At 38.9% G+C, this 24,644-nt stretch overlaps 1 protein-coding gene across 2 annotated transcripts in view; it reads left to right on the top strand.

The window, feature by feature from the left end:
* Window positions 1-24,644, top strand: part of SCFD2 (sec1 family domain containing 2) — a 398,472-nt gene that overhangs the window by 11,800 nt on the left and 362,028 nt on the right. For both annotated transcript variants that reach the window (XM_079920247.1, XM_079920248.1), the window contains exon 2: window positions 4,019-4,187. In XM_079920247.1, the coding sequence (XP_079776373.1) occupies window positions 4,019-4,187 (169 nt within the window). The remainder of the gene's footprint in view (window positions 1-4,018; window positions 4,188-24,644) is intronic.

Here is a 24,644-nt window from a genome sequence, read left to right as displayed (position 1 = left end):
AGAGAAAGTCTTTTTCCCTCTTTCCAAGGGCAGAACCTATCCTAGGCAGAATGAGTAGAACCTGACAACCCAGGGGGAAAGGGATTGATTGAATGAGGTGAGGCAAGTTCAGAAATGTTATGCTAATTGTTGTCCTTCTACATAGAAGGAAACATCAGGAGCAATAATGAAATATTCTGTTCTTAGAAGACAGAAATGTCATCAAATACTGAAACATCTCAAAATAATGAAAGATGGTCAAATATTCTTAAGAAAGAGTCATGGGGAATCAGAAAGGAGGTGAGGTGTTTTTTAAGATTTGTGTATTGTGTAGTTTTTTAAAAATTAATTAATTTTTATTTTTGGCTGTGTTGGGTCTTTGTTGCTGCCTGTGGCTTTCTCTAGTTGTAGCAAGCAGGGGCTACTCTTCGTTGCAGTGTGCGGGCTTCTCATTGCGGTGGCTTCTCTTGTTGCAGAGCACAGGTTCTAGGCGTGCGGGGCTTCAGTAGTTGTGGCTCGTGGGCTCTAGAGCGCAGGCTCAGTAGTTGTGGTGCACGGGCTTAGTTGCTCCACGGCATGTGGGATCTTCCTGGACCAGGGCTCGAACCCGCGTCCGCTGCACTGGCAGGCGGATTCTTAACCACTGCGCCACCAGGGAAGTCCCAGGAGGTGAGTTTTTGAATATACTAATTCCAAGAATCCAGTAACCCTATCTCAACACAAAGGGACACTGTGCATAATCCCAAAATATCCTGTTTGTGAAATGTACAGAAGGCTCTTGTGTTTTTATCTTTAAGCCCTACTACAGTATGACTGAGCTCTTGTGAAGATGCCTCAATTCTTGCTTCTCACTTTATTCCTTATAAGTAGAGGCAGGTGTAGATGTTATATGCCTTATGATGATGATACTGGCACATACATTCACATGTGATCCACAGGGTCATACAGGATTGCTATTTTTCCGGTGCTGTTAACTATAAAAGTTTAGCCTTTGAAACAGTTGACTGAATTTAGGATCTCAAATACTGAGCTTCAAAGATATTTAGGTGTTGGTTGGACCAACTCTGAGTTTTTAGCTTGGTAAAATAGCACCACATTTTTGGAAGTTGCCTCAGATCACACAAGGAGCTAATGGAGGATGGGACCACTAGAGCCCATGTATCCAATTTCTTGTTCCTATACCCTCTTTAGAAAAGAAGGCATTGGGAAATAAACCATTCTCTGGCCAGACTAGATCCCATTGCTCTTGGCTAGATTAACAGTTGGACAGGGAAAAATAACTGGGTTCAGCTTGACTTCCACTCTTCAGCGTCTTAAATAATACTTTAAAATTTCTATAATAACGGAAAAATTAAGCTCTCTGAAAATTTAAGTGTGATACAAATCTTGGCATTTTATTCATTTCATAGAGGAAGAATCTGAAGTTACCGTGACATTGAGAGGCCCCAAATGCTTAGTCTATGTTTGAGTCATGTAACTGGCACTAATTAAATTTTTAAAATGTATATTGAACCCTCTAAAGCTGGACATGCAACAAACTGTATTCAGAGAAGAGCAGGACATGAGTTGAAATCCTATACCTACCTGCTTTATCCTTCATTATCACGCATGTTAAATACACATTCCTTTTGACTAAACCTAAAAAGTTGAGTAATCCTGCTCATGTAAATTTGGCATTTTGTTAATTCTCATATATAATATTTTAAACAGTTTCTGAAAGAGTGTAAATTATTTTTCTAATTAATTTAGGTCAGTCTCATGTGCTCCTTGCAGAAAACACGGGGGAAAAATTAATTTTAGGTAGAGTTTACATCAACCAAAGTCCTACCATTCAAAGATAACCCTTGGTAAAATTTTGGGATATTTATATGTGTGTATAGCATGTTTTTTCATTTCATTACAACGGGAATATATGTTCACCATAGAAAGTTTAGAATCTATAAATAAATAGAAGAAAATAAAAATCACAATTTGAGAACTGCTTCAGTAAATATGCCATAATTTAAAAAAACTACTCCTCTACTTCTGAACATTTAGGGTGTTAGTGTATAATATTTTAAGGATGTAAATGATACATTGGTTCTGTAAAAATAACTATTAGCTATTAAACCTTAAGGAAAAATAAGTATGTCATGTCTTGACTTCTCATATTTGGAGAGTTTCAGGAGGACTGGATTAGTCAACAGTTTTAATTTGCCAAAGGTTTAATGAACTGAGACTTGCCAAAGACCCCTGCATTTAGCATAGGGAGGAAGAGTGAGTAGCAGCTAGATTGTAGGGGCTAAAGAAGTTAGGAAAGAAAGGCAGAACATATAGACTACTTGTCTGTACCATGTGTCTGTGAATGGCAAATAAAAATAAGAATAGCTTGGGGGCAGGGCTCAGAATTTGGGCACCAGGTTCAAAGAAGAGTTATTGTAGTGATGAGTGGAAGTTTTCAAATAAGTGAGGAGGTTACTAGTGGAGAGAGAAATGATGCTATGGGGTAATCGTCATATCTCCATTCTTTCCAGGCTTAAAGATATTATTCACTTAGAGACTTCTGACTGCCCTGTGGATCTCAGGGCCACTTATAGTCACTAGGCATTCATTCAGCAAGTATTTAATGAGTAGCTTGTAGTGTGAGTGCTGGGGAGACAACCATAAACTATAGACAACATAAATAAGACATGGTTCCTTCCAGGCCTAATAAGTGAATATTTTACTGGTAGAATTAGAACTCTTTTCTTTAGCATCAGAAGCCACATTAGAAGCACTCATGCTGGTTCTGTCTTAAGTCATTTTTATGGGCCTGATTTTTTTTTTTTTTAATGGCGTGGTTTTTGGAGTTCTGCCTCCTGAGTTTGAATTCTTGCTCTGTAATTTACAACATATATAATTGTGAGCAAGTTACTTAAACTGAATCTTCTACTCTGTCAATGAGCATAATAATACCTACCTATTAGAGTTGTTCCAAGAATTAAGTGGATAATAAATGTACAGTATGGAAGTTAATACCTGGTACATCATAAGCTCTCAATAAATATTAGCTATTGTGACGAGGAAGACGATGGTGCTGACAGTGATTCCTTGGATTTCTGGTTTAGTCTTTTCTACCTAGTTCTTCTGTGCAATTAATATGACATGGCAAAAACAATAGAGATAGACATTAGGAAGTAAAATAGTAATTGATTTGAAGTGGGTGGGATCAAAACAAGTTGATTTGGCCAGTCCCACCCATTGTTGGAATCATGTCTTCCAAGCATTGATGGCTTTTGGAAAGATAACTTGGTCTCATGGGAAAAGCATTAAACTGTGTCATTGGTCTTGAATTTTAATTTGAGCTTATTAATTCATTTGTTATTAAAAGAATTAATATATGTAAAGCACCTAGAGCAGTGCCTGATACACAGAAAGCACTGTATAAATGCTTTTATCACTGTAAACTGTTACTATTCATTCATTTGTTCTTTCCTTCATCTAACAAATAATTAGTGAGCCTGCTAGCTGCCAAGTTGCCTGCTAGACATGGTGGGTAGAGGGTGAACTAGATAAATGGTTGCCATGATGAAGATAAACTTCTAGCAAAGGGGAGATCTGCTATTCTTGGTCAGGTCTCTAAGCCTTTCTGGGTCTTAAGGTCTTCATCAGTAAAATAAAGAAAATCCTTTGGGCTCTAAAATTTCAGGATAGTGTTGTCCTATCACGCCATTTACCTGACCTTCCAAATGTTTATTATTTATTTATCCACTAAATACCTATTGATGCCTACCATGTGTAGGCACTATGCTAGGTGCTGGGAATTATAGCAGTAACCAGAGCAGACACAGTGCCTGCTCTCAGGGACCATTAAGTCCAACACACAAGACATACATTTTGTAGGTAATTGTGAGATTGATTAGTGTTACTAAGGGCAGAATGTTAGGTTTATGTTATTGATTTGTGTAACAGAAGCTAAAAATGGATACTGTTTTTGATAGAAGGAGTATTATAGAACATTAATTTAGCTGCTTTTTTCCTCCCATTTTGTGAGTTCATATTTTCTTGTCTGCTTAAACAGGGGCGGTTGGACATCATGGAGACAACTTGGTGGAGAAGATCCTTTCAGTGCTTCCCCAGCTTCCGGGCCACACCAATGATGTGATGGTTAACATGGTGGAGCTCACTGCACTCCAGGCCGAGGAGGAGAATCAGAATATGGTTGCACCCGGCTGTCTCGCACAATCCAAGTAAGATGTGTAGTTTTTTCTCTCATCCTTTTCTTTCTCTTCCCTTTTCTTTCTCTTGTAGATTGTTCCTGTAGAAAGGAAACGATGAAGAATCAGTCTGGTTGAAAAATTCATAGTGGATAGCATTTAGAAAAAAGAGTTTTTTCTTAACTTTGAAATAACCATATTCATTAAACAACGAAAGCCAAAAAGTATGGAATTTTATAGAGGTGTCATTTGGATGTAATATACACTTGTTCCCAGGGTCAACTAAGTGAGTCAATTTACGCACCCACAGACAGCTTCACATGGAGTTGAGGCTAGGCTTACTCAATTTCTCTTTCCCAGTTGACCTTTCCACATGACTAAAATACTGCCCACATAGCTCTGAAACAGTGCCATCTTTTTATATGTAAATGATGTACTTTTGGGCATCAGTGTGAAATGTTTTTATTTCTACTTATACTTTTTCACATGGTTAGAGAAACCAGAGAAAGAAGATGGGGTACTTTAGGTTATGCAGAGTTCCAAAAATAAAAGAATATTTCTTCAGAAACATGACAATAAAAAGATACAATAGTTACCTTTTCTACTTTGTCCTTCATCAACAGTTCTTGAGAAAAAAAAAATATTAGAAGAGAAAATATGTGTGAGTATCCGTTTCCCTTATCTCCAAGTTTTAAACAAAACAGGGCCTTTCAGCCTTATAGTTTCCAATCTTAACAGTAACAGATACATTTGGAATTTCCTATCATATTTGGAATGAATTTCCAGCTCCTGAAGTTTTCAACTTTTTTGTAGTTAGTTAATGACATTTACTGGATGCCCAGTGTGTATGGGCCAGTGTGGGAAGAAAAAAGAAAGTTCTGTACCCTGTCGTTTTTGTATGCTTATGCACACTTTAATAAAAGCAAAGGCCCTGTGCTCACTTTGGCAACATATGTACTAAAACATAGGCCTAAGGGCTTGAAGCTATGCAAACCCAGAAGTAATTATGGTTGGAAATATTTTTAGCTGCTCAGAGGGCCATTCAGAAGTTAATTATTAAGGACTTACTATGAGCCTTACTCTGGAGTAAGTAATATGAAGGACATAGAATAATATAAAATGTCATTCTTGCCTTCAAGGAACACTTTTCTTATTCTAGTCGTGATTTAGATACAGGTACAATTAAAAACCGGTAGAATGATATGAAATCAAGACTCCTGTGTCTACTACAGATTATAATTCCTGTAAGTGAAGTAACAGGTTAATGTGGTCTTTGTAGATCAGTGTGGGCTTTGTGGAAATGGTGGTGCTTGATTCAATTATGTCTTGAAGGATTTAGAAAAGGAAAGAGGGCTAGCATGAGCATAGGTGTGGAAACAAGAATGGTCAGGGCCTAATGTGATAGGTTGTGAGGAAAAAGGACGTCTCACTGGACACCACTGTCATCAGCTCTATAACATTTTTCGGGACTTACTGTGTGCCAAGCACACTTCCAGGCATTTTACATTTGGGAAGTCATTTAAGTTTTAAAATAACCCAATGAGATAGGTGTCTTTATTCCATTTTACAGATAAGGAAGCTGAGGCAGAAAGACATTAAGTAACATAGCTAGCAGGGCTTGGAGTTAGAATTTGAGCCCAGAATGTTTGATTTCTGAGCCACTGTCTTAACTTATACGCTGTGTATGCAGGGGCCAGAGAAGCTAGGCTCATGAATAGCTATAAAGAGACATGAGAGAGAAAAATAAGGTTACTTCATGATTTAATTTGGGGAGGCCTATTTGTTCAACATAATGGTTACACAAACAACAGAAATCAGTTTTGGCTAATTTCAGCAAAAAGGGGATTTATTAAAGGGGATTGGAAAGCTAATAGAATCAAAGGAAGAACTGTTAATCAAATTTTGTAAAGGACTATACAGTTCCAGGGGCCTAGGGGGCAAGAACTCAGGAAAAGCTCTTCAAGGCACTGACACCAGAGAGACTGAACTTTAACTGCTTTCTGTCTTGAGTCATTCTGCTTACGAGTCAGATTCCAGGGGAAAAGGCAAGATTGGCCTACCTTGGGCCTTGTGGTCACCCTTTGCCCAATGGGGGTCGGGAGCAGTTCATACTGACTGAGAGTTGTGTCAGGATCGGATGGCATGGCAGAGGGGTGGTTCTCCAAAGGGAAACTGAAACATTTATCAGAAGAAAGGGAAAAGGATACTGGGAAGGCAGAAACAGTAGATGCCCCTTAATAATAACAGCACACACTTAAAGAGGACTTACTGTGTAACAGGCATGGTTCTGAGCACTTTATGTATAGTAACTTATTTAATGCTCACAACATCTCTATGAGGTGAGTTCTACTATCCTCCCCTTTTATAGATGAGGAATGAGGTTAAGTAACATGACACACACAAGTGATGGGGGCCTATATTTGAACCCCGGCAGTTTGGCTGTAAAGTCAGTGCTTACTGTTACCCTATGCCACCTCCACAGAAGCCTAAGACAGTTACAAAAGGAACATGTGAGCCCCAGAGAAGGTGGCAAAAGAGAGAAGAGTTGAATCCATCTTTTTTTTTTTTTTTTTTTTTTTTTTGCGGTACGCGGACCTCTCACTGTTGTGGCCTCCCGCATTGCGGAGCACAGGCTCTGGACGTGCAGGCTCAGCGGCCATGGCTCACGGGCCCAGCCGCTCTGCGGCATGTGGGATCATCCCAGACCGGGGCATGAACCCATGTCCCCTGCGTCGGCAGGCGGACTCTCAACCACTGCGCCACCAGGGAAGCCCTGTGTTGGGTCTTAGTTGCTGCGCGCGGGCTTTCTCTAGTTGTGGTGAGCGGGGGCTACTCTTCCTTGCGGTGTGCGGGCTTCTCATTGTGGTGGCTTCTCTTGTTGCGGAGCATAGGCTCTAGGTGCACGGGCTTCAGTAGTTGTGGCACACGGGCTCAGTAGTTGTAGCTTGTGGGCTCTAGAGCACAGGCTCAGTAGTTGTGGCACATGGGCTTAGTTGCTCCATGGCATGTGGGATCTTCCCGGACCAGGGCTCGAACCCGTGTCTCCTGCACTGACAGGCGGATTCTTAACCACTGTGCCACCAGGGAAGTCCTACAAGTAATATTTTGATTATGGCCAATTTATTTAACCTTGACGCCTCAGCATTCTTTCTACCCCAAGCTTAGTCCAAGGCTTAAACCAAACCAGTCTTGGAATCCCATTTTCCTTGCCAGTGGTTGCTTTAGAAATGGGGAGGCAAAAGAAAAGTCTTCTTAGGGTTTCTTGGTCAAGTTTCTTTGCTTTTGAGAAGAGATTCAAGGAAGAGACACACTTTCCCTTTCCTCTTACACTTCTCCCCCAGCTCCTCTGATGTATATCCTGAAACTGCGACAGACCTTGTTGCTTGCAACCAGAAGTTGAAGGTAACACACTGAAGGTGGTGTGGCCAAGAGTGCTATGGGTAAGAGCAGCAGTGGGTTACAGTGAGGTGTCTGGACCTCGTACTATGTAGGAGAGTATGTTTCCTTATTAAGTCAAATTGACTTGCTCTTGTCTACTACTTGCAACCAAAGTCATCCTAACCGACAAACTTTCCGTACTTCAGCTATAAAATGAGGGCATTGGCTTAAATAACTTCTAAGGCTTTTCAGTTTAAAATAAAAATTCTTCTCAACTGAGTACCTGCTGTGACTCAGCTCTGCTTCTGAGCACTTGAAACTAAGTTCATTCATATGTATTTTCCACTCCTGGTCTTTGTTTTTAGTGGGTGCCTTTTTCTCTCATTAGACTATGAGCGAATGTTGCCATGGAGTATGAGCTTTCAGTGCCATTCAAGTATGAGAGTGTGGTCATAAATGTCAGAGGAAGTGATGAGTTCTAGAAGGAATTAAAGAAAGCTTTAAGGAGAGCAAGTTTGGTGAAATAGTGAGACCAGAAGTCAGGTTGCCGATGATAAAGAGATAGGTAGTGAGAAAATTGTAACCAAATAAAAGCATGCAGCAATAGATGGGAGAAAAAAATGGTACTTTCTTTACAGTTGCTTTGAAGATTGAGGGAATTGTGCTGATTAATTTATTTGCAAAGAGATATTGAAATAAATTACAGCTGTCCTAGTGTATACTGTACTTTTGTCAAAATAATAATAATCACTACTATCACCACCCCCAGAAAGTTCTTAGTGAAATGAGTGTGAGGCTAAAAACGTTAGTACTGAAATGCAAAACAGATGGGTGCTTGTCTGCAATGGAATAATCTTTAAAAAGCAAGTCTCTGACTAGGATTTAAATCTTGACAATCAAAATTTATTGCTAAAATAATTTTTATAAAAGGTTGTTTATAATTATAGCAATTAAAGTTACTGCCAATGCAGATGAAAAATTGATAACTTAAGTACATTATAACATGGCTTTCCAGTTCCTGTCCATTGGTCCCTGGATTATGTGGAATATTTTGTCCAAGAGGAGGCAGAATCTTTTCTGTTCTTATGTTTTCCTTCTGTTGAACTGGGTTTCTATTCTCTGCCCCAGCTCCAGTCTCCTAGCCTATTACTTTTTCAATTCCTGAAGCACCCTTACCCTGATGCCTCAGGGAAGTCCCTAAAAAAGCAATATTTTAAGTCCAGTTTTCTTGTTAACTTTTATGTTGGAAGTGGGAATGTTTTTTTCTTAGACTATAGAGCAATGGAATAAAAAGAATAGATCTTGGAGTAAGAGACAAATGCAGCAGTGGTTTTACCCTAAACACTGATGAGCCAGTTTTTTGTTAACTTTCATTGTTAAGTAACCTGATAATGGTGTATATTAAATCACTAACTCAAAGTCAAAAATCATTAAATTCCTGGGGGCTTCCCTGGTGGCGCAGTAGTTAAGAATCTGCCTGCCAATGCAGGCAACACGGGTTTGAGCCCTTGTCCGGGAAGATCCCACATGTTGCGGAGCAACTAAGCCCATGTGCCACAACTACTGAGCCTGTGCTCTAAAGCCTGCGAGCCACAACTACTGGAGCCCGTGCTCCACAACAAGAGAAGCCACTGCAATGAGAAGCCCGCGCACAGCAACAAAGAGTAGCCCCTGTTCACTGCAACTAGAGAAAGCCTGCGTGCAGCAATGAAGATCCAATGCAGCCAAAAATAAATAAATAAAAATAAATAAATTCATTTAAAAAAATCATTAAATTACCCCTAAATAGTGGTAATGTTTTTTCTTCTTTCCTTGGTTTCCAAATACCAATTAAATATTACTGTTAAAGACACTAACATTTTTCAGAGGGAAGAAAGGTAATTTTTATTAGAGAGGAATCAGAGATACTACTTTGATTTTGAATTTACGTGCAGGTAGAATTACTGAACTCAGATGGAAACATTAAGTAACTGTATATTTAGTGTTGACTTTGAGGTGAAAAGCCAGCACACAAGAGGGTGTGTCATCACATAGCAGTGTTATGAACGACCTTACTGTTGGTACAGACTGTGGGCATCTTCTCTTCCCCACTTGGACCTCCCTACAAAAATGACATTTTATTTTATTTTATGTTTTTCCTTTTTAAGTAAACATTGCAAAATGAGTAGGAGAAAGGCTTACCTCTTCTCAGCATACAGCTTGCTATATTTAACTTTTTTCAAGGAATTCTAAAAATCATCTAGTCTCAGTTACAGGTTTAGAAAACAGAATTGATGAGTAATTTGTGGATGGTGGGGTGAAATAAAGCAGGATTCTTTTCTGTAAATGAAGGGATAAGAGTGTCCACTAAGAAATAGTTAAATAATTTAGTATGCCAGAGACATTTAAGTTATATTTCTTGATAAAGAATTGTTTAAGAGTACTTTTCAGAATTTTTAAAAAATGCATGTTAAGAAAAGAAGGTTTGAAGGTAGAGATTCTTGTTCTACAATTGCTCACATACATGGTATTTGTTAGTTAAGGAATGTGCAGGTAATCCCCAGAATCTTGTTCATATTGAAAAATTTTAAATGATTTGTGGTCTCCATGTTGTGAGAAGACTGAACTCTGGGTCATTGTGGCTTTGGGATCCATAATCTAAAGAAACTATGACTCCTTTAAATAAGGCCAAGAACACTCTGAAGTTAGTAGCTAAAATGGATAAGGAGGAATGGAAAGACTCATTACATTTGAATGACAAGTTCTTAATTAGGTTGATGTTCACTGCTAAGCAAAAATCCACCAGTTTAAAAATCTAACTCCCGGTGAGTTAGCCAACCACAGCCTTTATTGGGGTGCTTCTAAGTCTTATGTTATAGTATAGACCAGGGTGTATTCAACGGTGTGCCAGGATTGTCCCATAGCTCTGGCTATAGCTTCTCTCCTCTAACACTTGCTGGTATTCTTGTCTGAGGGCCCTTTTCCTTTCTTTTTTCACTCTGCGTTGTATTAACAGTGTCACACTGGTGATAGGGATGGGGGGCTGGAATCAACAAGGTGGGGGTAGGCATCCTTCTAACAAAGCTGGGAGGAGGATAAAGTAAGAACTAAGAACAAGGCAACGGTTTTAGCATTGAAAGAAGGCATCTTGGGGGCTGCAGGCAGATGAGGTCTGAAATCCAGGAAGTTTATTTGAATAAAACATCATGGGTGGAACTATGAAAGCAAATCCTCTGAGCATGTAAATGTGTGTTGTAGTTTTTTTTTTTTTTTTTTTTTTGGCTGCATTGGGTCTTTGTTGCCGCGCGTGGGCTTTCTCTAGTTGCGGCGAGCGGGGGCTACTCTTCGTTGTGGTGCGCGGGCTTCTCATTGTCGTGGCTTCTCTTGTTGCGGGGCACAGGTTCTAGGCGCGCAGCATTCAGTAGTTGCAGCGCGTGGGCACAGTAGTTGTGGCTTACAGGCTCTAGAGCGCAGGCTCAGTAGTTGTGGTGCACGGGCTTAGTTGCTCCACAGCATGTGGGATCTTCCCGGACCAGGGCTTGAACCCGTGTCCCCTGCATTGGCAGGTGGATTCTTAACCACTGCGCCACAGGGAAGTCCTGTATTGTAGTTTTTTGGTTTTTATTTTTTTAATAAAATTTGTTTTCTTGCAAAGCAAGTTGAGATTTTTTTAAAAGTCTTTATTGAATTTTGTTACAATATTGCTTCTATTTTATGTTTTGGTGTTTTAGCCGTGAGGCATGTTGGATCTTAGCTCCCCAACCAGGGATCGAACAAACACCCCCTACATTGGAAGGTGAAGTTTTAAGCACTGGACCGGCAGGGAAGTCCGTGTTGTAGTTTATTTATCCAAAATATTTGTTAATTGACTACTCTGTGCCAGACACTTGATGAAGACAAGATCTCTGCCCTCATGGAACTTACTCTAATGGGGGAGACAGACAACAAACAGGTAAACAAGTGACTATATAATGTCAGGTGAGGATAAATGCTATGAAGCAAATAAAGCAAGGGAATCAAGAGTAACTGGGTACGGGGGGTGGTGAGGAGGGGCATGGAGGAGGTAGAAAAGGCCTTTCAGAGGAGATGTCTTTCAAGCAAAGACCTCAGTCAAGTAAATTGTAAGCCTCGTGGATATCTGGGGCTAAAACACTCCAGCCTCGGGAAAGGACTAAGTGTTCAAAAATAACTCATTGGGGTATTAATTTGCTTTCTGCTAATGGCTCATGATGTTGAACATCTTTTCCTGTACTTATTTTCTATCTGCATATCCTCTTAGATAAAATGTCTCCACATCTTTGCCCACTTTCTAATTGGAATTTTTTTTTAATATTGAGGTTACATAAGCCTTTGTCAGATAAGTGATTTGCAAATACTTTCTCTTAGTCTGTAGCTTGTCATTTCATCCTCTTAACAGGGTCTTTTCACAGAGCAGAAGTTCTTAATTTTGATGAAGTTCAGTGTATCAGTTTTTCCTTTTATGGATTGTGCTTTTGGTGTCAAGTTTAAGAACCCTGCCTAACCCTTATTTTCACTTCATTGAAACACTTTAGCACCTTTGACAAAAATCAGTTGAGCATATTTGTTTGGACCTATGTCTGGGTTTTCTATCCTATTCCATTTATCTGCATGTCTGTCTCTCTAGCAGTACCACACAGTCTTGATTACTATAGCTATACAATAAGTCTCAAAGTCAGGTAGACTGATTTCTCCACTTTAACTTCTTTTCAAAAATGTTTTTGCTATCTTAGTTCCTTTGCCATTCTATATAAAATTTAGAATAATCTGTATATATAAAAATATTGATGGAATTTTGATAGAAATTATATGAATTTATATAGCAATTTGGGGAGAGTTGACATCTGTTGACTTTTAAACTTATGAGAGAAATTTGGTATTTCTCTCTATTTAGGTTATCTTTGACATTTTTCATCAGTGTGTTGTACTTTTCAGTATACAAGTCTTATAGAGTATACATGTTTTTTTAAAAAATAAATTTATTTATTTATTTTTGGCTGCATTGGGTCTTTGTTGCTGCATGCAGGCTTTCTCTAGTTGCGACAAGCGGGGGCTACTCTTCGTTGCGGTGCTCAGGCTTCTCATTGCGGTGGCTTCTCTTGTTGCGGAGCATGGGCTCTAGGTGTGCGGGCTTCAGTAGTTGTGGCACGTGGCTCAGTAGTTGTGGCTCGCAGGCTCTAGAGCGCAGGCTCAGTAGTTGTGGTGCATGGGCTTAGTTGCTCCGCACCATGTGGGATCTTCCCGGACCAGGGCTTGAACCCGTGTCCCCTGCACTGGCAGGTGGATTCTTAACCACTGCGCCACCAGGGAAGTCCCTGTATACGTGTTTTTGTTAGATGTATACATTAAATCTTTCATTTTTTGAGTGATTATAAATGATATTGTAATTTTATTAGTGTCAACGTGTTCATTGATGGTGTATAAAAATGTAGTTGATTTTTTAATGTTTACGTTATATCCTACAACCTTCCTGAATTCACTTATTAGTTCTAGGAGTTCATCTGTTAGCTTCCCTGGAATTTTCTGTGTAGATAATCATGTTATGTGCAAATAAGGTCAGTTTTATCTATTCCTTTATGGCCTGCAAGCTTTTTCCTTTTAGCCTTATTGACCTGGCTAGAACTTCCAGCATTATGTTGAATAAGAATGGTGAGAACAGATATCCTAACCTTATTCCCAGTCTTAGGAGAAAGGCATCAGTCTTTCGTCTTTAAATATAATGCTAGCTGTAGGTGTTTTAAAAGATGTTCTTTATCCATTAAGGAGGTGTGCATCTACTTCTATTTCACTGAGAGGTTTTTTTTTTTTTTTTAATTTATTTGGTTGTGCTGAGTCTTAGTTGCAGCAGGAGGGCTCCTTAGTTGTGGCTCGCCAGCTCCTTAGTTGTGGCACGCATGTGGGATCTAGTTCCCCGACCAGGGATCGAACCCAGGCCCCCTGCATTGGGAGCATGGAGTCTTATCCTCTGCGCCACCAGGGATGTCCCGGTTTTTTTTTTTTAATCATGAATGGGTGTTGAATTTTGTCAAAGTCTTAAAGATTTTTGCATTCATATTTATGAGAGATATTTGTAATTTTATTTTTTGTACTGTCTTTTTTTAAAATAGGGTAATACTAGCTTCATGAAATGAATTGAAAAGTATTCCTTTCTCTTTTATTTGCTGGAAGAGATTGTGTAGAAATAGTATTAATTCTTACATCTTTGGTATTCCCTAGTGAAACCATCTGGGACTGGAGACTTCTATTTTGGAGTTTTTAAATTCCAAATTTAGCTTGCTCAATAGTTATAAGACTATTCAAATTATCTATTTCGTATTGGATGAATTGTGGCGATATACTTTGAGGAACTGGTGTATTTCATCTAAGTTGTCAAATTTATATACACTCAGTCCTCTGTATCTGTGAGTTCCACATCTGTGGATTCAACCAACCATGGATTGAAAATATTGGAAAAAAAATTCCAGAGAGTCCCAAAAAAGCAAAACTTGAATTTGTCGTGTGCTTTCTGTCTTTAATTGGTGTATATAGATCATTTAAATTTAATGGAATTATTGAAATGTTAGGACTTGAGTATGCCATTTTAATTTTTGCTTTCTGTTTGTTATCTCTGTCTTTCATTTCTGTTTCTTTAATCTAACCCTCCTGTCAGTTACTTGAACTTCTCTAAGAATTCCATTTGATTTATCTGTAGTGTATCTCTTTGTATAGTTTTTTCAGTGGTTGCACCAGTCGTTACATTTTTTATATACATAACTTATCACAGTCTATTGGTGTTGTTATTTTACCTGTTTAAGTGAAATGTAGAAAACTTACCATGCATTATTTTCCTTTACCGTCCTACACTTATAATCATCTTAATATTTCCTCTACATACATTTAGAACTGCATCAGTGTTAAAATTTTTGCTTCTGTTAGTTTAGAAAACTCAGAAGAAGGAATGCTTATTGTATTTATCTATATTTTTGCTTACTGTTTTCTTTCTTCATTATGTTTCAAGATTTCCTCTTTTTTCTTTCCTTTTTAGAGAATTTCCTTTAGCCATTCTTTTAGAATAAGTTTGCTGATGACAGAATCTCTTAGTTTTCATTAATCTGAGAATATTTTTATTTCCCCTCATCTTTTTTTAAAGAAATTATTATTAATTTGTTTATTTTTGGTTGCATCGGGTCTTAGTTATGGCACGTGTGATCTTCGTTCTGGCATGCGGGATGCGGCATGCAGGCTCTTCAGTGCAGCGTGCGGGCGTCTCTCTAGTTGCGGTATGCGGGTTTTCTCTCTCTAGTTGTGGCGGGCAGCCTCCAGGGTGCGTGAGCTCTGTATTTTTCAGTATGCGGGCTCTCTAGCTGAGGCGCATAGGCTTAGTTGCCCTGTGGCATGTGGGATCTTAGTTCCCTGGCCAGGGATCGAACCCACAGCCTCTGCATTGTAAGGCAGATTCTCTACCACTGGACCACCAGGGAAGTCCCTCCCCTCATCTTTGAATGATATTTTCACTGCATATATTATTCTGGATTAACAGTTTTTTTCTTTCAACACTTGAAAAATGTTGTGCCACTTCCTTCTGGCCTCCATGGTTCCTAATGAGAATCCACTGTCATTTGAATTGTTTTTCCTCTATAGTTAAGGTATCATTTCTCTTAATACTTCCATGATTTTTCCTTTGTCTTTAGTTTTGCGAAGTTTAGTTATGATGTGTCTTGGTGTCAGTTTCTTCGAGTTTATCCTGTTTGTTGTTCACTTAGCTTATTGTATCTGTAGGTTTATGTCTTTTGCAAATTTGGGAAGTTTTCAGCCATTATCTCTTCTTGTACTTTTTCAGCTCCACCTACTTTCTTCTTCTGAGATGCCAGTGATAGGTATATTAATTTCCTATTGCTGCTGTAGCAAATTTCCACAAATTTAGTGGCTTAAAATAACACAAGTTTATTCTCTTGGAGTTCTGGAGTTTAGAAGTCTAGAATCGGTCTTATAACCCTAAAATCAAGGTGTTGGCAAGGCTGATTTATTCTGAAGACTACAGGGTAGGTTCTGTTCCTTGCCTTTTCCAGCTTCTAGAGACTGCCTTGGCATTCCCTGACTGGTAGCCACATCATTCTAATCTGAACTTCCATTTTCACATTGCCTTTTCCTCTGCCTCTGCCTCCTCTTGTGTCCTTATAGGGACTATTATTATTACATTGGGCCCACCTGAGTGGACTATTTAATTGAAGCATTATTTATAAAATTGTGAAATGTACAAATGAAATCATATGGTATGGACTCTTTTGTGTCAGGCTTTTTTCGCTAAGCATAATATTTTGCGATTCACCACATTGTTTTTATCTCTTTTTAATGCTTTGTAGTACTATTCCATAGCATGAATATACCACAGTTTGTTTAGCTGTCTTAAACCTCGTCTGTTTCTGGTTTTCTACTATTATGAATACAGTTACTGTGAACATTCTTGAAGAAGTGTTTTGGGGGAGATACACTGTCATTTCTCTTTCATGTTAGTGGAATTGCTGGGTTATACTTTCATTTCAGTGGAATTGCTGCATTATGGGGTTAGTATTTGTTTAGTTTTAAAAGAAACCACCAGATGTTTTTCTAAAGTGTTTTTACTATTTTACACTCTCACCAGCAACACGTATGGGTGCTGGTTGATCCACATTCTTGACAAGACTGTATTGTTCATTGTTTTGGAATGAATTGTGTGTGTCTCCCTAAAATTTATGTGTTGAGTTTCTAAACCCTAGTACTTCAGAGTGTGACTGTATTTGGATATAAGGCCTTTAAAGAGGTAATAAGTTAAAATGAGCCCCTTAAGGTTGCCCTTAATCAAATATGATTGGTGTTCTTATAAAAATAGGACATACATAGAGACACCAGACACAGAGAAAGGCATTATGAAGATGTAGTGAAAAAGGTGGCCATCTGCAAGGCAAGGAGAAAGGGCTCAGGAGAAATCAGACCTGGTGTCACATTGATCTTAGATTTCTAGCCTCCAGAACTGTGAGAAAATAAATTTCTGTTGTTTAAGCCATCAATCTGTGGTATTTTGTTGTAACAGCCTGGGTAGACTAATACATCTATCATTTTAATTTTAGTCATTCATGGGGGCATGACATGGTATCCCATTGTGGTTTGAATTTGCATTTCCCTTAGGACTAATGATACTGAGCACTTTCTCATGTACTTATTATGTGGAGAAATTAGAACCCTCATACCTTGCTGTTAGGAATATTAAATGGTGCAGCAGCTATGAAAAAAAGTTTGGGAGTCCCTCAAAAATTAAACCTCGGGTTAATGTATGACTCAGCAATTCCATTCCTAGGTATATACACAGAAGAATTGAAAACAGGTATTCAAAGAAAAACTTATACATGAATATTCATAGCAGCACTATTTCCAATAGCCAAAAGTTATAAAAAACCAAATGTTCATCAAAGGATAAATGGATAAACAAAAGTGGTATATCTATAAAATGGAATGTTATTCAGCCATGAAAAAGAATGAAGTACTGATACATGCTGCAGTGTGAATGAACCTCAAAAATATGATTCTAAGTGAAAGAAGCCAGTCACAAATGGTCACATATTATGTGATTCCATTTATATGAAATACCCAGAGTAGATTAATCCATAGAGATAAGAAGTAGATTAGTGGTTGTCGGAAGTGGGTGGAAAGTGACAGAGGAAAAGACTGCTAAATGAGTATGAGGTTTCCTTTAATACTGAAAATGTTTTGGAACTAGATGGAGGTTAATGGTTGTACGACATTGTGAGTGCAATAAATGCTACTGACTTGTGTGCTTCATAATGGTTAATTTTATGTTATGTATATTTCACATCATTAATAAAAGTAATTGAATAATGTAAGCCATGGTGAGAGATCCTTAAATAATCTCACATTTGGTTCTTTAATACACATTTAGGTTTGGTAGATTATATACTTGTTTTCTCAATACTTCAATTTCCCTCCTTTCCCTCTGGTTACTCTCCTGCCACCCCCAAGCAAGGCCCCCCAGGCAAGGCCTGGCATTATTGCTTGTTTAGGCCTTTGGTGTATAGGCTGAAGCCATGCTTTAAGAGGTAACACGTGGTTGACATCTCTCTCTCTCTGTCTCAACAACTGGTAATGTTCAGCCTAAATCCTGGAGTGAAGATGAGACAGAGCAGAGCTCAGCCAACTCTTAGTAAACCTAAAACACGAGTGGAAATATACCTTTGTTGTCGTAAGCCTCTGAGATTTTTGGAGTCATTTATTATCACAATATTACCTAGCCTCTCTTGATTGAAACATCAGGTAATAAAATACCAGGGTGGTAGAATTTCAGGTGACTTTAATCTCCTTTTATATTTATGTATTGTTTGAATTCTTTTAAACATATCATTTATATATTCAGAAAAAAACAATAAAATTGTATTTATTGTGGAAAAATATTTAAAAGTTGAAAAATAATTAGGAGCAGTATTTGTGCTAGTAATCTTCCATATGTTTTTAATAATTATTCTTACTGATAAACTATAAACTCATATAAGTTACGAATTTCATTTTACAGAGTGAATGCAGTACCCTCAGCACTTTGGAATTTTTAATAAATTATGATTATCTGCATTTATAATTCCAAATTTTTTCCCTAAGTGATATCAGTTTAGAATATTCAGTGTCTGCTTAATGACTCAGTTTAATCAAGTATTTTCTAAGGATATACCCTGGGCAAGACCTTCCTCTTATCTAACATTTTGCCCATTTTCATAACTGACAATTAAATTATTCTCTTTGGCAAAAGCACGGACCCCAGAGTTCAGATTTCTCTATATTTTTTCACAACCTAGAGATTTTGGTCTTCTGGAGAGAAAATAGTATTTCATCAGGGTTTAGTGTGCATCAGAGATTAGCTATTTAAGTACTTAATTCAGTCATCCAAACAGTCCTTAAAGTGAGTATCATTTTTATTTTTGAAAGAAAAAAAATCTTCACAGAAGTTATTAACTTGTTAAAGCCTACAGAGCTGGCAAAGCTGTGCCCTGGATTTTGAGCCCAAGTTCTAATTACAGAACTCTTCTTTTTTCTTCTACTAAAAACAACCTCTATGTTTGTACTTTGTTTACAGAAGGCTGTTACTTTATTTTTTTTATTTTATTTTTTTTTGCGGTACACGGGCCTCTCACTGCTGTGGCCTCTCCCTTTGCAGAGCACAGGCTCTGGACGCACAGGCTCAGCGGCCATGGCCCAAGGGCCCAGCCACTCTGCGGCATGTGGGATCCTCCCGGACCGGGGCACGAACCTGTGTCCCCTGCATGGGCAGGCGGACTCTCAACCACTGTGCCACCAGGGAAGCCCCGTATGTGGAATAATATCACTTTATTTTCCTGTCAGGATTATCCTTACTTTTTTTTTCTCTTTTTCTGGGATTTTATCACTGAGTGATACATTGCATAACTATTCCAATTATGGCTTTTCTAATATTAGAATTCAATTTTGATAATTGCTTTATGGACAGTATTAACGGTGGAGTGAGAAAAGGGATTTTCAGGATACAGCCCCAAACCGTTATTCCCTAACACTAGTCTGTGACTACATTTCTCCTTTTCTGTGAGGAGCGCAATATAAGAGTTTCTGAGGGCTTTACACAATTTAGAGTTTGGCTTTATTGTAATTTAGGACTTTCTTTGCTTCAAGGATGCCCATGCTTTAAAAAAATGTCAAGTTCCACAAGGAAGAAGCCACAGGTCTTCAGAGCCTATGTTTTGTACAGAGAGATTATTCTGAGCATTTTGAATTTAAATTGTTTCAGAAGCATGCAGCATAATTTTTTCTTTTTTAAATAATTGAGGTATAGTTGAGGGACTTCCCTGGTGGCGCAGTGGTTAAGAATCCGCCTGCCAATGCAGGGGACACGGGTTCGAGCCCTGGTCCGGAAAGATCCCACATGCCGCAGAGCAACGAAGCCCGTGCGCCACAACTACTGAGCCTGCGCTCTAGGGCCTGCGAGCCACAACTACTGAGCCCATGTGCCACAACTATTGAAGCCCGCATGCCTAGAGCCCGTGCTCCACAATAAGAGAAGTCACCATAATGAGAAGCCAGCGCACCACAACGAAGAGTAGCCCTTGCTTACCACAACTAGAGAAAGCCCGCACACAGCAACGAAGACCCAACGCAGCCAAAAATAAATTAAAAAAAATTGAAGTATAGTTGACTTACAATATTAGTTTTATGTGTACAACGTAGTGATACAAAATTTTATAAATTATAACTTCCCTTAAAGTTATTATGAAATATTGGCTATATTCCCTGTGCTGTACAATATATCCTTGTATCTTATTTATTTTATACATAGTAGTTTGTACCTCTTAATCCCCTAACCCTATCTTCGCCCTGACCCCCAAACTGGTAACCACTAATTTGTTCTCTATATCTGTGAGTCTCTTTCTGTTTTGTTATATTCATTCGTTTGCTTTACTTTTTAGATTCCACATATAAGTGGTAATAACATACAGTATTTCTCTTTCTCTGTCTCATTTCACTAAGCATAATACCTTCCAGGTCCATCCATGTTGTTGTGGCAGTAAATGAAATGGCAGTATTTCATTCTTTTTATTATGGCTGAGTAGTGTTCAGTTGTGTCTACTACATCCTCTTTATCCATTCATCTGTTGGCTATTTTAAATAATGCTGTTATAAACATTGGGGTGCATGTATCTTTTCGAATTAATGTTTTTATTTTCTTTGCTGTATACCCAGGAGTGGAATCCTGGATCATATGGTAGTTCTGGTAGTTCTATTTTTAGTTTTTTAAGGAACCTCCATGGTGTTTTCTATAGTGGCTGTACCAATTTACATTCCCACCAACAGCATACTAGGGTTCCCTTTTCTGTACATCCTCATCAGCATTAGTTAATGTTGAATAAAAGTGACAAGAGTAGACATCCTTGTTTTGTTCCTGATCTTAGAGGAGATGCTTTCAGCTTTTCACAATTGAGAATGATGTTTGCTGTGGGTTTGTCATATATGGCCTTTATTATGTTGAGGTATGTTCCCTCTATGCCCATTTTCTGGAGAGTTTTTATCATAAATTGGTGTTGAATTTTGTCAGAAGCTTTTCCTGCATCTGTTGAGATGATCATCTGGTTTTTATTCTTCAATTTGTTGATGTGGTGTATCACACTGATTGATTTGCATATATTGAAGAATCCTTGCATCCCTGGGATAAATCCCACTTGATCATGGTGTATGATCTTTTTAATGTATTGTTGGATTTGGATTGCAGGTATTTTTTTTTTCTTTTTTCTGTTCAGCATCAGTGATTTCCACTACTCTGTCTTTCAGCCCACTGATCGGTTCTCTGTATCATTTAGTCTACAGTTGACTCCTTCCACTGTATTTTTCATTTCAATTATTGTATTCTTCATTTCTGTTTGGTTGTTTTTATATGTTTTCTAACTCTTTATTAAAAACTTCTAACTTTTTACTCTGTGCATCCATTTTTCTCCTGAGTTCTTTGGTCATTTCTACCGTCATTACCTTGAACTCATTCTCAGGTAGATTGCCTATCTCCACCTCATTTAGTTCTTTCCTCTTCTGGGGTTTATCTTGTTCCTTCATTTGGAATGTGTTCCTCTGTCTCTTCATTTTGCCTAACTTGTTTTTATTTCTGTGTATCCGGTATGTTGGTTCCGTTTCCTGACCGTGGAGAAATGGCCTTTTGCAGGAGATGCCCTGTGTGTCCCAGCAGCACACTCGCCTCTCATCACTAGAGCTATAAGCTCTAGTGGTGCCCCCTGTGTTGGCTCCGTGGGTCCTTCTGTTCTAGTGGGCTGACTACTGTTGGTGGTCTGGTAGGCACAGCTGGCCCTGGTCCTGTTGGTTGCCAGGCTCTGCCTTGTGCAGAGGCTCCTGGCCACTGGTTATTGGGGCCGGGTCATGGACGGCTGGCTGTGGAAATCTGGGGAGTCCCTGGGGTGTTGCTGGCATGCAGCTGGATGGGCCACGTTCTGCCGTGGCAGCAGTCCTAGGGCTAGTGTCTGCCTATTGGTGTGTGACGTTGGTCTCAGGGCTAGTTCCTGTCCTATGGTGGCTGGGGCAGAAGCTCAGGGGTCCTGGGGCTAGTGCCATCTCACTGGTAGGTGGAGCTGTGTCTTGGCCCACTGGTGGGTGGGGCTGGGGCCCAGGGGATCCTGGGGTTGGTGTGCCTGCCCACTGGTGTATGAGGCTGGTCCTGAGGCTAGAGTGGGCTCTCTGGTGGGTGGGACCAGGCCCTGGTGCTAATGAGGTAGAGGGAGAATTTGAAAATGTCGCTTGTCAGCACCAGATCCTACCACCTGGGAGAACGATCTCCCCAAAATGGCTGCCTCCAGCATCCGTATTCCCAGAGTGAGCTCCAGTTGTCTCCTGTCTCTCTGGGAGACTCCCCAGGATCAGCAGAATGTTCTGACCCTGGCTCCTTTCAAATTACTGCTGCTTCTCCGGGTCCCAGAGAGTGTGAGATTTTGTGTGCATCCTTTAAGTGTGGAGTCTCTATTTCCCACATCCTTCTGGGTCTCTCTAAAGCAAGCCTCACTAACCTTCAAAACCAAGTGTTCTGAGAGCTTGTCTTGGTGATGCTGGACCCCTAGGCAGTGGAGTCCGATGTGGGGGGCCTGTTGTGTGGAGCAAGGAGCCCGTTGCTTCTTGGGGAGAACCTCTGCAATTGTGGGTTGCCCACCCAGGGGCGTGGGTCTTGGCTATACCATGCCTCCACCCCTTCTACCTTTCTCATTGTGGTTCCTTCTTTATATCTTTAGTTGTAGAAGATCTTTTCTCCTAGATTCTGGTCTTTCTCATCAATAATTGCTTTGTAAACAGTTGTAATTTTGGTGTGCCCATGAGAGGAGGTTAGCTCAGGGTCTTCCCACTTTACCACCTTGGCCAAGCTCCCAGCGTAATTTTTAACTTAGGAAGTGTTGTTAGCATTTAGGTGCTTGGTATTACTGAGTTTTTTTCCTTGCATTTATTTAGAACAGTGTTTCCAAACTTTGTTAATTGAAGAGTACCTTATTCATATACTGACCTTACAAAGCTACTTGATATTTTTCTTTGAATTGATTGATGCCTTAAAAATTTTTTTGCAGTTTTTTTTAACGTACAAAAGAGTGGCAAGAATAGTACAAGAAACTACTTTTCCCCCCTTGAACCATTTGAGAATAATTTGCCTGTGCCCATCACTCTCAGATACTTTAGTGTGTATTTCTCTCAAAGGGATATTCTCCACTGTAATCTCAATCACGAAATTAACACTGTTGTACTACTACCATCTAACCCACAAATTTTGCCACTTATCTCAGTAATATCCTTTATCAAAGCAAAAGGATATTGGTCAGAATCACACAATGCATTTAGTTGTCACATCTCCTTAGTGTTCTTTATAACGGTTCATAAGTCTTTCCTTGATGTTCATGACCTTGACACTTTTGAAGAGTACAGGCCAGCTATTTTGTAGATTGTCCCTCAGTTTAGGTTTGTCTCATGTTTCCTCATAATTAGATTCAGATTATGCATTTCTGGCCATAGCATGCAAGCGATGGTGTGTTCTTTTTGTTGCATTCTGTCAGGTGGCACACAATTTAACTTTGACCATTCATAGTGATAACTTTGATCACTTGATTAAAGGAGACATTTTGAGATTATGTAAATATCCTTTTCCTCATCAAACTTTAACCCACCGCTTTAGCATTTATTAGTATTTCTTGGCTGAATTATTTCCGTGATGGGTGTTTTTAATCGGGGGTGTTTCAGACTTGTGTCCTTATAATCCCTTTATTTTGAGTTTTTACTCTGAATTCCTATCTCTTTTACTAACAGTGTAATTTTGGCTACAAAAATCTAGAAGAAAACCTGATGATTCCTTTTTACTCTGTTCCTTAGGAATGGATCTTTGTGAAGTGGTTCTCAGATTTTTGGATTTCAAGGAGCAGAGAAATTCAACACCATGAAGCTCCATACTTTTATTAGTCATGTGAAGTCCTCTAGTTTTTCCACACAGCACACACACGGAAGATTATTTATCTTACAGTACTGAAAACACTTGAATTCAAATAATTTAGCTTTGTGAGAAACTCTACCTCATCCTCATTATAAGCAAACATAGTATGCTTGCTGTGCAAATGCAACTTCAAAACAGGTTCTCTTTTCTAGCCCCTAAACAGATGGTGACCCCTAAACCACGCTTATAGAAAGAACTATTATATATTCTTCTCTCCTCAGATTTACATCCTTATTAACACTTTAGCGAGGTTCTGTATTTCTAAGGTGCCAAGGGACATGGCACAAAATGCCTTAACAAAGTAAATGGGAGTTAAGATGGTAAATAATAGGAGCAACATAGATTCATATTCCACCTGAACCAACAAGACTATAATAATTTCAACAAATCAAGTTTTCTCGATTTAGTGTCTTTGAAACCTCACACTTATATGTGTAAGGTACAGGGTGAGTAGAGTAATAGATTCTGGAATCACTGTATGATAATAGAATAATAGGGTGTGCTGATCTTGAAATTATCCTTCCTCATGGAGTGGAGCGATAGAAGGGGTAAAGTGAACAGATTGAGTTTTTGTTTCTAAGAGCCTCTATAAAGCTATCACTAACTCTTTATCTTAGAGTTTCTTTACACGTGAACTAATCCGCAACTTTCCAAGTCTTGAGTTCAAGCCAAAACACACAGATGTAATCCAGCCTAGAGTAGAATTCCCCAGTGGAGCAAGCGCTGGCCTTCGGAATAGGTCATGGAACTCAAAATACAGCCTCAGAGTCAGAAAAATGTTCATGGAGGGGATGTGTATTTGGTTTTTTAAGTAATCTAATTGTGTTAGTAATTTAAAGTCTTCACATTGAGTTAATCTGTTTATGCATTAGGAATCCATGTGTAAAACAGTCTTTATTTTATTGTTTGGTATGAGGAAATTATGAATACGTTTGTATCGATTATGGTTATTATCACTAATGAGCTGGTAGAGAGTAGGAATAAAATATGTTTATCTGTACTGAGATGAAGTTCAGTTTCCCATATTATTTTATATGATTGTCAAATAGTTTATGTGTTATATTCCGGTCTATTTTTTAAGAGGTTTTGTAGGCCTATTGCTGTGCTGA

Source organism: Stenella coeruleoalba (assembly GCF_951394435.1).
Source record: "Stenella coeruleoalba genome assembly, chromosome: 4".
NCBI classification, from domain to species: Eukaryota; Metazoa; Chordata; class Mammalia; order Artiodactyla; family Delphinidae; genus Stenella; species Stenella coeruleoalba.
This window is presented reverse-complemented; position numbering and strand designations above follow the sequence as displayed.